The following is a 15,055-nucleotide window of genomic DNA, read 5'->3' on the forward strand; positions in this document are numbered from 1 at the left end:
CATGGCCTTCTTCAGTTACCCATGCTTTCTCCACCAAGCACTTCATGCTAACCTCTCCATTACATTTGATCATTTCTGTATCATTTCAACACAGCCTGCTGTCTTCCCGATTTTCAACTCTTTTTACAGCATTCATTTATGTCATGTCACCTCAACCCTTCTCTGTACACCACCAAAGCACTGCTGAACCAGTGTGGGGCCCAACACCCAAGATTAAAGAGGGGGCAGTTAAAAGCACAATCGGAAGGTTAAGGTCAGTCTATGGCAGTTGCTTCGTCATAAACAGTGACCAAACTGTTGGTAATTTAGATGTGGAAAAGGTAACAAAGTTACTACATGCAAATATAAAGGAAGAAATAGTACCTGAAGTCTGGCTGCACAGTAGAACACTGTTGTTGCTCAACTCAGTCCATCTGACTGAGCAGAACTATCAACTGCAGGTAGACAGCTGCCCCTATAGGGTTGTCCCATAGGGTTCCCTACACTGTTGATATTGTGTCTGTGCCTTAGTGTGCCATGTGCTGTTCAGTGCTCTGTGAAAGTGTATGTGGGTAAAAGTACTGTAATGTAATATAAGTGATTACAGATGGTTTCAGATGATGAAGGTTGTGGGAGAGGCAACTGAAAGAGTAATACAAGAGCAAGCGTGTATAAATGTAATACAGGCTTATGCCAGGAAAGGGCAGGATTGATGCAACACTTACTGCCAAATAACTGTAGAAGAAATTTGGAAAGAAAACAAAACTACAGAAAACCCTTCAACTTGCGTGACAAATGTGTTAAAGTGTTATGCATCAGTTAAAACAGCATAAGTATTCCTTTCAATCCATTAAAATGAAGGTTGAGTAATGTGTATAGTTAAATCTCTAGTCTGACCTCCAAATTCCCACTGAAAACTACATGACCCTAACTTGCTGATTTGCCTCCTATAAGGATGCAAAGGCAACACAATGACATTATATAGATGTAAAGCAACATATACTGTACTGGCAGCTACTTTCAATACCACTACAGCAACTATTACTACTGCTAGTGCAACTACAACTACCATCACTACTACTACTACAGCTGTCTTCACTACCACTACTACAGCTGTCTTCACTACCACTACTACAGCTGTCATCACTACCACAAGTACCATCACAACCCTCTCACTACCATTACCACAGCTACCATCTCTGCCACTACCTGGCAGAAGCTCTTTGTCAACAATCATCTACATCTGTGATGACAGCACCCTGTGGTGAATGAATCGTATTTGGGTCTGCTGCAGAAATGTAATCCATGTGACATTTTTGTAAATATGGAGGTATTTGACAGTCCTATGAAAAGTAGTAAATCAAAATAAAAAAAAACAATGTGCAGGAGAAAGGATCCTCAGTCTATGTTGTCTAATACTGCTCAGGGCGATACCTGGAAAAAATAAAAAATAAAAAAGTAGTAGGCCACCATGGGAAGCATTTTGTGCATTTAGTTTTGATTGCTGAATGCACAGAGAAGGCCTGAGATATGTTTAAGGGGTAAAGGGATGGTATGAAAACAGAGAGACTAAAAGCAAATACTTGTATAAGAAAGGTCTTGGTCAACAGGCATATGGAAGGTAATGCTGTAAAACAAGTTGTGTGGCCCTGTGCCATGTGTAATATGCGAGCTGGAAGGAATTCTATTTTATGTATAACTGTATGACAGAGATCCATTGGAAGATGCAATGGTGTTAAAAGCAGATTAAAACAAATTTCCAGGGTACTTTATGTAAAGGTATTAACAAAGGATATCAGAATGAAAAGTGTCGCCTGGAGAGACAGCTATCGGAAAGCATGGATGAGCTTTGTCACCTGAGGAACACGCCATCACCCTTCACTACTTCAGTACCAAATACTGTACAAACTACAACTCCCTAACATTCAATTCTATCCTCACTGTGATTAAGACCCTCACACTTTAACACACTTAAGCACTCCACTCTTACCATAGACAAATCTACAACATAACCTCAGTGAAAGATATCTGGGAGTACCTGGATGAATTGACTGGACTTCTGCCATCCACTGGGTTCACATCCAGATGAACCTGGGATCACCAAGAATGAAACTGAGAGGGTTAATTAAACTTCAATCACCTAAATAAATAAAATATATATTTTCTTTTGCTTCATAAAAATTTTATGAAATAGGTGCTGATATCTTAAGGTAAAGCAAAAAATTCTAAAATTGTACAGCCAATTATCAAAGAAAGTTCGTCCAAGAAACTAATGTTTGGGGGAAAAAAAAAAAAAAAAAAAAAAAAAAAAAAAAAAAGATTTTGGTATAATAGGCTTCCCTTGATGATGAGAGCAATGGAAAAGTGCACTAAACTTGTTCTTAGCTAAAAAAAAAAGCTTCAAAACACCAAATTCAGGTTACAGAACCAATATAGAACATATAACAAAATATCATTATATGTGACAGTGAATAATCAAATGAAACAAAATTGCTGGATCATGATGAGTTAAATTATTCAAACAAATTTAGTTAACTGAAGTGAATCTTTTCTATTCAAACAACTTTAGTTAACTTAAGTGAATCTTTTCATGTATGCACAATAACTGAAAAATAGCAAAACTGATTACTGAATATAAATCATCATCATCTGGACCTCCATTCCCACCCAAGGGCAGGGTGAGGAGTAGCAATTACCAGACAGCCCAATTTTGCTCAATCCAATGGGCCACGCTTTCATTCGCTCATCATTCGACCACCGGAATCCTGGCTCTATCAGATACGCCAACATTCATCACTATACACACTTCCACCTAGTTACAACAGTTATAAATATTTGTTAAATAAACTATTCCAAAAGAAAGGAAAGTAGCCTATTATTTGTTATACTGAACATTGAGTATTCCAAAGAATATTCTATAAACTGACACAATGATTTAATTAATATGGCAAAACTTTGTGAATAACTAAGGAGACCACTTGTACAGAGATGAGTGTTGCAAAGAGACAGCCAAAAATTTTTCTGAAAGATGTGTTCAAGCAGGAGGTAAAGAAATCCTGTATGAAAATGTGCTGTGTCTGACAGTCATGCAGGAGTAAACCTTTGGCTGCAAAAATGCTGAAGGCTTTAGGTTGCAAAAGTTCATTTTTCAAAAGTTTACCATTCACGTAAGTAGCATATTTGTGTGGACTATCTTCTTCATCTATTTAAAAAAAATAAATGAAAAAAGAATATGATGATTAAGAAGAAAAGTGAGTGAGTACAGTAAGCATAAACAGACAATATAACCGAGATACTTCTGCCGTGGTCACTTCCAATACGGGATATCTAGGAGGAAGCAAAAAATCAAGGATGAGGTTTATAATCTACATCCATTACTCAAGGAATTCTGACATGCAATTTTGTACCAATATATACACATCTATCATTAATATTAATAAACTGCTTCTGTAATTTCCAAATTACAGATAATTATATCCTTATCAATAATATGCCAATGCTTATACATATCTAAGTATTAAGATGGGTAGTAAACCACCATTTAGAAAAAAAAAAAAAAAATGTTTGTACAAAACAATCTAGTGACTGCCTTATGAAGATCAATTTTTTAGGTAAAAAAAAAAAAAAAAAAAAAAAAAAAGGGGGGGGGGGATTTGAATGACTGGCATATTTTGGCTTACTGCACCCCTTATCACTGAATATAAATTTGTTAAAAGTATAGTATATATTACAATATTTGGAAAAAAAAAAAAAAAAAAAAAACTGCACCTTTTTTCATTTTCTGGCTAATGAATTTTATTCAGCTGGAAATCCCTGCCTGACAAAAGATACTAAACAGCCTCATTCAACCCTATGTAAGGAGCAACCTCTAGCTCCTGGCAGATATTATTCAGCAAGAGATATACAGGTACTGTACATGCAAGCAGTTCATCCTTGCACCCTGGGACATGTCCTCAGACATGTAAACTTCCCCCACCCTTTTCTTCAACTTTATTATACAGCAGGTCTCTTGTCATCCCACTCACCGTCTGCAGCGTCACTGAGCAGTAAAGAGTGGCCTGCACTGCACTGCCTATCAGATCTCAAGAGACCTTCTGGTCTCCAATATCACTATTTTTTTTTTTGCAGAAAACTACCAAAGTAAGCTACTATACAGTACTTTTACACATTGCCATGGAATGATAACGAAAGCAACAAGGGTGTTATTGGTATCCATTAGCAAATGAAGGAAATTAATTTTTAATTAAGCTTATATATATATATATATATATATATATACAGTATATATGAAATGACGGATCTTGAATTTGGCTCTCTTTTGTATTGTTTTTGTTTTTTCTTGGAATTTGCAGGCTCCTGGCCTTTGGTTCCTTCTTTCTTGCATAAAAAAATATATATATATATATGGAAAGGCAAAAAGTTTAAGACAAGTCACAAATCTGCCCAGGGTGCAAGGGTTAACAGCCATCACAAATTATAACTACCTTAACACTACAAAAGTTTACTAGTCAGAAAGCATGTGTCGACAATGATCCATAATTAACCAACTTATGAGCATAATCTTAAATATCCTAACTAAAGAATCTGCCATCATGGAAGCTCACTTTGAGATAAACAAGCTTCAAAGTACTTAACTCAAGTTGCAGAAGCTCCAGTGAAGATAAAATAGACAACTATTACAGTACCAGTAAAAGTGAGGCCTGTGATCATCCATATTATTAGAGCAACTTTAATTTTTAAAATGAAACCTTTTGTACTGTATATGCTTTAATATAAAAATACAGTAAACTGAATAACTGAAATGAGATGAGATGATCCCACACTCAGGGTTCTCATTTAAGGTACAACTATCTTTTTTAATAATATGAAAACTCCACTTACACAGTAGAAGTAAATGTGATATTATAGTAATCTGTTTGAAGTACTTTCTATTTAATGATCTGGGGAAAAAAAAAAAAAAAAACTTCTTATTCCATGATTTCTCATGAGACTTCCAATTAAGAAAAAAATAAAAATAAAAATAATGAAATAATCTGTTCTTATTTCATGATTTCTCCTGAGATTTCCAATTAACTCCATGGGGTAATGCAATACACACTGAATACAGTTCTATCAAACATTTAACATGCTTCATACCCTCAAAGGCTTGAACAATGTACAATGGTGTTGAAGCAGCTTTCAGCCTCAACTCTAACTTAACCTCTTCAGTATGCTGTCTACTTTTACTGCATTATTACTATTATCCGGTGATTTTATTACTTACACGAGAACTGTTCAACTGGGAGGGTTAGATATAATTTTTTTAAACCTACTATACCAGAACAGAAGGCATCAAATAGTAATAAAATATTGATTATTGGCATGTTAGAAAACTAAAAAACTGAAACAATGGTGCTGCAGTAGCTTTACATTAAAGTTTCAAGCTGCAACAATATTATGAAGTAGGTTACTTTCTCCTTTGCAGCAGTGTCCTGTCTTACCTCAGTGGACTGTGAGCACTTTTGGCATACTGACTTACTCTTTCCACAACCTACAGTACTTTTGTTCTAGGACAAACACAAGAGATACAAAATGATACCTGGATGCATTTGCTCCTTTGTACAGTCTATGTCATACATATGAATACTACCTTCCCTAAAACTAGAATCTACACCAACATCATCTGCTCTGCATCCTACAAATTTATTTACACTGTATGTACCTGATGCTGATATAATCACTTCAAGTCACAATCAAGAAGGTTTCTTCAACTTCACTGAAGTGGCTGTTAAGGTGAGACGCCCAGTCATTAAGTGACTTCTCCTGAAATGAATGAGCAAACATTAATGCAGTAGCTACCATTATACATAAAATACTGACTTTTTACTTAGAGTATATATCATATTTTACTATATATCAGAATACCTGATTTCTATCTAGCTATCATCATCCGGACCTCCTTTCCCACCTAGGACAGGGTGAGGAGTAGCAATGTCCAGACAGCAAAAAAATAAAAATAAATAAAAATAAATAAATAAATAATAATAACAATTATAGGAGGTAGCAGTTACCATAGGTTTTTTCAGTCAGAGTGGATTAGGTAGCTGTCCGATGAAAACAAGTGCTCTTCTATAAATTTAAATACTGTACAGTGCATTGTACTTTTTTTTTTTAATATACATTGAAACAATGGCTAAGTTCATAACTACTGGTAATTTAGAAGTAAAATGGGTTAGAGTAAATAAAGACCGTGATGGATAGTTCTGGAAGACCCATTCGACCCTGTAGGGCTGGAGAAGCAAAGCAGATTTCTAGCAGCCATTAAGAGAAAAATAAAATAAAAATAAAAAATAATGCATATGTATGAGAAGAAACAGTAACGGAAGACTGGCTGCACACTGCGACTACATCGGAGTATGAAGCGAATGGTGGTGCAAGGGAGAGAGGGTATTACAGAGGTTTGAAGCTGTTTGATCTGACATGCTAAGTTATGATAAAGGGTCTGCGCTGACATATGAAAAAGTGAGTATAGGCCTATATGAAATGCTCTCTGGCTTTATTGCAGGGAGAGGCATGATTGATGCAATATTCTTTGTCCATAAGCTACAAAATAAACACTATCTCAAAAGGAGTAGCAAGCTGCACTATATTACATACTTGGTGACTAAGAGAAGGCATCTGAAAGAGTTACGAGGGTGATGATAAGATGGACTATTAGAAAGCTATGTACCGACGAATGCAATTTCAAGCTGGTGATGAAATTGTATGAAGCGTTTCTTATAATTATAAGCAGTGGAGTGTTAAGCAAGGAATTCTTAGCCAGTGCTAAGGTGCCTCAGTGCTTCAAGCTGAGCCCACTGCTATTTATTCTGGAACTTGAGACGGTCAGTTATAAATCAATTCATCCATCCATCACAGAATCCTGCCTTGCCTCATAGGGAGTGTAGAAGCCCAGGGCTTGGCAAGTTGGTCCTGACATTTAAGATGAAAGTGACCACCCTCACTCATCCCTGGGAGGCATTACCTGAGCAATAAATCCCAACCACCCCTTGGATATGAACCTGCACAGGCTCAATCTGACTGGAGTGCCTTAACCCTTTAACACACACACACACACACACAAAGTAAACATGCATACTGCATACAGACAAGGATGGTATATGCAGACAAGCATTGTATTACTTTTGGACTAATTGGGAGCAAAGCCAGTTCGCATTAACTAATTTTCTGGTTAACCAGGTCCGTGAGGAAGGGAAGCACCCACTAGCAGGTGACGTGAAGGAGCAGGGTTTTGTAAACATAGGCTTGAAATCTTCAATACAGTAAATTGCTTTTATTCCTCTGCCTATGGTTACACTGTACAGTAATCCCTCAATTATCTGAAGTAATAGAGGCAAAGGAACGTCCGGGAAGTGGCAATGTCCGGATAATGAACAATATTCCCCTACTATACCCAGACCCTACCTATACCCAACCTCCAACCTATACCTACCCTATTTGTACTGCACTTCTGCTTACTTTGGCAGCGTTTTCCAGTCATTCTGGCACATTTAGACATCAAAACACACACAGGGATATCCAAAGTAATGCTAAACAACCAACACACACACACACAAAAGACCTATACACTACAGTTACGTTCAGTATCCCCCCTAATTTTGGCACTGTTTTCAGGTAAATCTGCCATATTTAGAAATCAAAATACACATAGGAATATCCAAAGTATTGCTAAAAAAACTGCCTACAGTATACACTCACTACCCTTCCTAATTTTGGCATTGTTTTCAGGTCAATCTGCCATATTTACACATCAAAACACACAAAGGAATATCCCATCCAGTGCTAAACACCAAGAAAACCATGAAAAAAAAAAAAAAAAAAAAAAAAACCAAAAGAACACCGTACAGCCGAGGAAAGTTCCGCCTTACATACCTGCCTGCCAGTTTGGACCTTTGTGTGTGAGACAACCACTAGTGAAGCAGTAGCCAGACATCCAGATGTCTGGTACCACTGTGTGGTAGGGGAGAGGTTAAGGCAGGAGGAAGGCTGGGGGAGCTGATACTTCCTACTCCACCCTCTTCCATCCTTATCCCTCTCACACAGTTTACCAGATGGATGAATGTTGGCTACTGCTTTGCTACCATTTGTCTCACATTTACTGTTTTGAAGTGGTGAGCGGGTGTATAACACAGAACTTTCCTCGGGTGTACCTATACACTACTGTATGTACAGTGCCCCTCCTAATCTTGGCACTGCTTTCAGGTCAATTTGCCATATTTAGACATTAAAACACACACAGGATTATCCATGTTAATGCTAAACACCAAGGAAACAATGCATAAACAAAAAACATCCACAAAAAAACTCAGGACAGATGGAAAATCAGTTATCTGACACCAGTGATAACTGCTCCCGGGCCACAAAAGAAATTCCACAACAAAATATGCCATTGGAAATTGGTTAAATTGATATAAACAATATCCCACCATCTTCGCTGGTGTTTATACTATAAGCTAATAAAAACACAGAAAACTGATGAGTAAAAGTACAGAAATGCAGAGAGAAAAAACAGTGTTCATGAGTAAAACTTGCCTTTATATAACTTCCCACCATCCTAGTGCAAAATTTTGCCAGCACCTTCCAAGCATTAAGCGTATGACTAACTGCAGAATTTCATGAGCTTTCTCGTGGTCACTACGGAATTTTGATATGACCAATACTATTCGAATATTGTAAATCACAAAAAAATTTAAAAACACGAGTCAGTGCTATCAGCACGACGGAGGGGAGGGGCTGAGGGAGTGAGGGGGGGAGCCATGAGCGTAGGGAGGAGGGACGAGAGGGAGGGAAGAAGCAAGGCTGTAGGCAGGATTTTCACCCTCCTGTCATGAGGCAGACGGGCGCTTTTACCATATATATATATATTTACTCGTGGCTCATGGTCTGTTAGACGCGTAGCAGCCATTCGGAAACAAAACTCCCGGTGACCGGGAGACTTTGGACGTTCGGTAGAGAGGCAGATGGCCGCTGTACTCGAACATGTATTCATAGCTTGTTGTCTGTGTTTGATGGGAGGAGACAATTGGGAAAGACTTAGCCCAGTGGCCACGCAAGGTTGGATATTCGGTAGGGAGGCGTACGGATGTTTTGACACTGCTTGTGGGTTACAGTTGTATTACTCAGGTGCTGGAGGTTTGTTGGGCGTGACTGGACCAGCACACAACTTTGACCATTCAGTACAGGAGTGGACAGACATTTTAGCTCTGGTTATGGGTTACAGCCTATTCCCCACTCACGGCTCAAGCCCAGCGGCCACGATACCGAATGTCTGAACGTGTTGGCGGGCAGGCTGAAGTTCTCGGGGACTTTTGGATCCAAATAATAGCAAAGTAAATACGGATAATGGTTTTATAGAGCCAAGGTCCAGTATCCAGATAATGAACAGGTCCAGATACTGCATGTCTGGATAAATGAGGGATTACTGTAATGTTTTTGTTCTTAAAGTTACGATATACAATGTCAAATCTGCAACTCTGTGAACACCACAAATCTGAGATAATCATTCAAACAGCTCTACTGATTAATAATATAATAGTTATCATCATCATCCAGACCTCCTTTCCCACCACATGGCAGGGTAAGGAGTAGCAACAAAAACTACTTACGAATTCGACATCTTTGCGTGACTTCTTTGATTTAACTTTCTTTGATTTGCTGAATAAACCAGAGGCATCAGAATTCTTGTCCTTAATTTTCTTTCTTTTTTTGAGGGGAACTTCAGCTTTTGTGGTCTTCTTTCTTTTCTGTGGCTTCCTCTTTGGCATCTCCATCTGTGAAATTAAAAGTTAATATGGTACCCTTATCCCTTTAAAACATCTTAAGTGAATCAGGTTTGATGAAATCTATAAATAATGGGCTAGGAAGGAATATGCAAGAATTCAACACAGGTGAATCATTTAAAAAAAAAAAAAAAAAGGTCCAGGTGATGTTGCTTCATCAGCTAGTGTCAGTGTATGATGACATTTTCTTCTGCAAAAGAACTTTATATAAACAATCAATTCCAACCATACTGCAAGTTACTAGTAATTTAACCCCTTAAACGCGGATCGTCTCGTTTGCGACGCTCGGCAAAAAGGACATAACGGCGGATCGTCGCATTTGCAATTCTAGTAAATTTTGAATAACCGCGGGCAAGCAGGCTCCAGCTGGTATTGTCTATCAGTACCACCACCCTTTAGCTACAATTAGCATACTTTACCTTTGTACTACTGACCTCAGTTGTTGCCAAGTATCGCGTTTTCCCTCCATCCCCCCCCCCACGGCCTGGCCAGCCTGGCTGTGATACATGGCAGCACTCTGAGTGCTCAGAACTGTAAATCTGCGCTCTCCTCTCACAAGCAGTTTATGCTAATAGGAAACGCTTGTTTCCCCAGTCATAACACTAGCTTTTTTTCTCACGGTTTGCCCCTGTTTAGCGTCAGTTTACTGCAGGCTTTCAAAGTGACATTATGGTGAGTTCTAGCTCTTCCGAGTCAGTGCAAGCGGCCGACAGGAACGAGAATAAAGTGGCGGGCGTAAGGCAGAATAAAAAGCGCGCCATGGTGATCTTTTGGGAAGTAATATGATTGAAAATAATGTAGTATACATGTTTTTAGCTGTGAAAATGGAAATGTTTGTTGAGCGACGGGAAGACGGCCGCCGTGGTGCATGTCGGCTGTACGCTCCCTTGATTTTAGCCTTATTTTCAGTGCTTATTGTACAAATACGGATTCCAAACTACCTTTACGTTGTAGTATAAAGTTTACTGTGACAGAATGAGGCTGTGGTAGAGGGGAAACCGGGTTGCTGGAGGTGTGAAAGTGAAGATTTGGTTACCCAACTTTGCAAGTCTCCACAAGTCCTTGGGTAGTCCACGAAGGCTCAACACCTGTCTCTGGAGAAAGCTGAATGTAAGTACTATCTGCCATACCAAGTATAATGTTCTAGGGTTAATCTCTGATTTTTGGCTAATATTTTCCTACAGGTACTCAGACCGCGATACAACCCCGCCACTCAGGGAGGGTCGACTGTTCACGGCCGCGTTTAAGGGGTTAAAAGATGAACTCCAAAGCATCAGCACTGCTCTAAACTGGGCTGGTTTGCCACATCCTGGCACCAGTCACTATAATACTGATAATTCTAGTGGCAAATTTACCAGAAACTCTGTAAAGATGACACTGATCAATAGTGAATGACACCTTTTCAAAATACACGATGTAATTTAAATTATATCAACTTACGATTTTTTTTTTTTTACCTAACATAACTGACTACTGCTTGCATTGAATATGTCTTCTATTATACTATTGGATGTCAGGTGTTTACTAATTGATGGTGACTTCCAATAAATGATTAATATACTGCATCTTGAATACAATAATATCAGCAAGGGTAAAATTATAACCATGGTCACTGAAGACAAGTTTTATGGTGTACTTGTACATAAAACTATGTAATTTACTTGAAACAGAGAAAGTTATTAGGTAGTAAGCATGTAGCAATTATTAACAAGAAAAACAAAAGACTGTAGGTGCTCATTCCCATTATACTGATAGTGACAAAGACTGTAGGTGCTCATTCCCATTACACTGATAGTGACAAAGACTGTAGGTGCTCATTCCCATTATAATGATAGTGACAAAGACTGTAGGTGCTCATTCCCATTATATTGATAGTGACAATGTGAGGACCAACTGTTCTGCATTAAAGTGCATTTGTCTCCAGGTTCCACTCACCCTCTGTGGGAAAGGCTACTGGTTCCCTGTTCTGTATACTGTACAAGCTTTGCTGAAAATGACATCAACATGCACAAATACTACACCGTACACTGTGCAACAAAACCAAAAATCAAATACCTCTTCATTGCTTTCTGTTTCTGTAACAAAGCCACCATGAGCCTTGATAAACTTCTTCCGAGCCTCGTCCACTTCACATCTGTTGTAGGACCTTCTCGGAGCCTGAAATATCATTCACAAGGTACAATACTATATATCCATTTATGATTTTTAACTTAAATGTACATACAACACATGGGGTTGTTACTGTTGAAAAAAACCAGTCTGGTCAGGCACACACATCTACTGCATGCGACCAATTGCCACTTCAAGATGTCCAAATGCTGTGAATCAATGCTCCCTCCTGGCAAACAGTCCATTGCCTAGGTGAGGTGCAATGAAGGGATTAAGGGATTAGTCCCCAAGCTAGACCTCATCAGATCATATAACCCTGCTAGGGTTACAGGAAAACACTACCCCTCCCAGCACAGCAGCCACCGGGCGGGGCACGAACTCGCAACCTCACGATTACGAGCCCAACACCCTACCACCGAGTCCCCATAGGTGCAATGAAGAGTGTGGAGATTTCGTTCCTGGATGGACACCAAATTTTTGTCTCCCCACCCAGCTAACTGGGGCAACATTATAGCTCCACTTCACCCCAATACTCGGTTATATAGTTATCAAAGTGTTGTAAATGGGTTCCTGGCTTACTGAAAACCACTGGACAAGTCACTCACATGCAACAAACAATACAAGCCCTATCAACCCTTTTAATCCCATAACACATTCTCACTTCTATTCCAGCTACCTTGTTACAATTTTGTTTATTTTACAACAAAGTTTTTGAAGTGGAAGGGTTAGACACAGCCTTCACCAAAGCATACACTAATAGAGAGCTCTCCTACGCTGAATATAATCAGCTGGTTTAGCTGGGTCAATGTGCAATATCTACAGTAATATTATCCCATTGTGTGAATCAGATCTGGATCAAGCTTCCTGGTGCTTGATTGGTGGGTGAGTGGAATGCAGTCAGTTTAACGGAGAATATTCGGCTGCTGATAAGTTCTCCCTCACCAGCTTTTTTATTTTCTCGTTCTCTAAACACCCTAACCTCTCCTCTCTCTCTGTGTTAGGATAATGATGATAGTAACTGTAATGGCAGCTGTATATCCAGGTTCCTCTGAAATATGAATCCAGTGGACTGCCAACTGACGTTACCCTCTTCCATCAGTACATCATTCCCCCACTGAATGACAGGCTGTGAGTGGAGGGACATAGCAGAGCTGCCTGGCTACATCTGTGCCACTGCATGATTGTTAGATCATTAAGAAGTGCACTACTGTCCTCTGCACCGTATGGTAAAATACTGCCTAACTTGCCATGACAAGTAGGCTATAGTACTAAGAAAAAGGAAAAGTCCATCACCCTATATATATATAATATAATGTCAGAAACAATTAACATTACACATGCAGTATGAAAAATTAAGTTACCTTGGAAAAGGATTTTTCAGGTGAGAGGCATTCAGATGTCACCAAGCTGTCTGAGAAGCCATTTGCTGAAGGTGGCATCTTTTGTCTGTCATTAACCTTTGCTTGATTTTCTACTGCTTCTTCATCATCAAACAACACAGACATTTCAGCATCTTCAACTGTATTGCTGATTTTTGAGTTACCATGGTTATCTGACTGGATAACACGTTTTGGCAGAACTCGTCTCTTCTGAATAGAGGAACTGTTTTCCACATCCTTCTTTGTAATATCATTTCTCTTGTGTAAGGCACATTTTTCAAGATTTCTTTTGTGCAAGGTGTTCTTCTGGAGAACAGACAATGGTATCCGAGCTTTATACGAGGCATCCGAGACTGAGGATACGTTACGTCCTCGAGCTGAAATGTTTGAGGAACGGCTGACAGACATATTACTGCGGGCACCACAACAAAACCGGGATGGCTTCTGCACTGATCGAGTACCAAACTCTACCACATCTGATGCACCAGTCACTTCTAAAGAGTACTGCAGCCCTGATCGCCTCACTGGAGACAAACTGAGCTCTGCTTCTGCCTCTGGTTCACTCTCGAAGCCAAAACAAATATCAATATCATCTTTAATAGTCCTTGGAATTTCTGTTTCCACCGATTCTTGCCTTGATGAAAAAACTGTGCTTTCAGTTCTTGGCGTTGATGAACCACCTATGAACTTAGCTATGTGCTTAGACACAACAGGTGTAGGCACAACATTAATTGATGTCATTGGAACTAACACTTTTGGTTGCCAAGGCTGGGGAGCAACAAAAGAACTGGCAGTTTCACCCTCAAACCCCTCAAAAACTTCATCATGGGTATCAATGCCTGTATCACTATCTGAATCTATACTCTCAACTGAAGATGCTTCTACTCTGGTTGAAACACTGTTAGGTGCTGGTTCATTACCATTTTCAGGAACACCTGAATCAAGGCTACAATTTGGATTACTGGAACTTTGTTGAGGGTCCCTGACTGAACCTGAGGACGAACAAATCTTAGGAAACTTGTTTTCAAATTCAGGATCAGTTGTGAGCAATACCAGTTTGGTTCGTGGCTTGGGCCTGTTTTTTCTCACATTAGTTCTAGCTCTCGTAGCTCTCTTCTTTAGTCCATTCTTTGAAGGACTAGCTGAAAAATCATAAGCATCTCCACTTAACCTCAAGGACTTTCTTTTTCCGGGATTTCTAGTTTGCCGCACAGATGCCCAGACTGGTGGCTTAGGAATGATCTGAGTAACTAGTGATTTTTGCTGGATTGCAGCATCTGGTTGCTTTGGTATGTTCTGACCAGCTGATGGTGTGAGTTTGATTTGGTTAGTTGATGATTTTGATTTGTTCTGTGTACATGATGGGTTGCGTCTGTTTTGAGGAACTGGTGGTTTAGGTTCCATCTGGGTAACAACTGCCTTGGGAAGGACCTCAGTAGCTGGTACGTCAAATTTGCTCTGAGTAACTGGAGACTTAGATTTGTTCCGGGTAACTGTTGACTCTGATTTGTTTCTAGTAACTGCTGATTCTGATTTGTCCCGAGTAACTGGTGACTTTGATTTGTCCCGAGTAACTGGCGACTTTGATTTCTTCCGAGTAACTGGTGACTTTGATTTCTTCCGAGTAACTGGTGACTTTGATTTCTTCCGAGTAACTGGTGACTTTGATTTGTCCCGAGTAACTGGTGGCTCTGATTTGTTCTGAGTAACTGGTGACTTTGATTTGTTCCGAGTAACTGGTGGCTTTGATTTGTTCTGAGTAAGTGCCGA

General features: G+C 39.3%; 1 protein-coding gene across 1 annotated transcript; it reads right to left on the reverse strand.

The window, feature by feature from the left end:
• Nucleotides 1-4,295: 4,295 nt before the first annotated feature.
• Nucleotides 4,296-14,689, reverse strand: LOC145407788 (uncharacterized). The gene is made up of 4 exons (XM_080278652.1): nt 13,268-14,689; nt 11,853-11,954; nt 9,624-9,788; nt 4,296-5,781 (listed from the first exon to the last, which is right to left on the reverse strand). Exons 1-4 carry the CDS (start codon nt 14,687-14,689, stop codon nt 5,701-5,703), a joined length of 1,770 nt encoding a protein of 589 aa, XP_080134778.1. The 3' UTR covers nt 4,296-5,700.
• Nucleotides 14,690-15,055: the final 366 nt, after the last annotated feature.

Source organism: Coenobita brevimanus, chromosome 8, assembly GCF_032717465.1.
Source record: "Coenobita brevimanus isolate Jiangsu-jjx chromosome 8, ASM3271746v2, whole genome shotgun sequence".
Classification (NCBI taxonomy): Eukaryota; Metazoa; Arthropoda; class Malacostraca; order Decapoda; family Coenobitidae; genus Coenobita; species Coenobita brevimanus.

Excerpts from the sequence above, each read along its gene's own strand:
- LOC145407788 (XM_080278652.1), bottom strand. The coding sequence starts at position 14,689 with ATGGAACCTAAACCACCAGTTCCTCAAAACAGACGCAACCCATCATGT. Across the intron at positions 11,955-13,267 it reads CTGAAAAATCCTTTTCCAAG|GCTCCGAGAAGGTCCTACAA; the intron begins GTAACTTAATTT and ends ATGATATTTCAG. Across the intron at positions 5,782-9,623 it reads CACGCAAAGATGTCGAATTC|GAGAAGTCACTTAATGACTG; the intron begins GTAAGTAGTTTT and ends CATTCATTTCAG.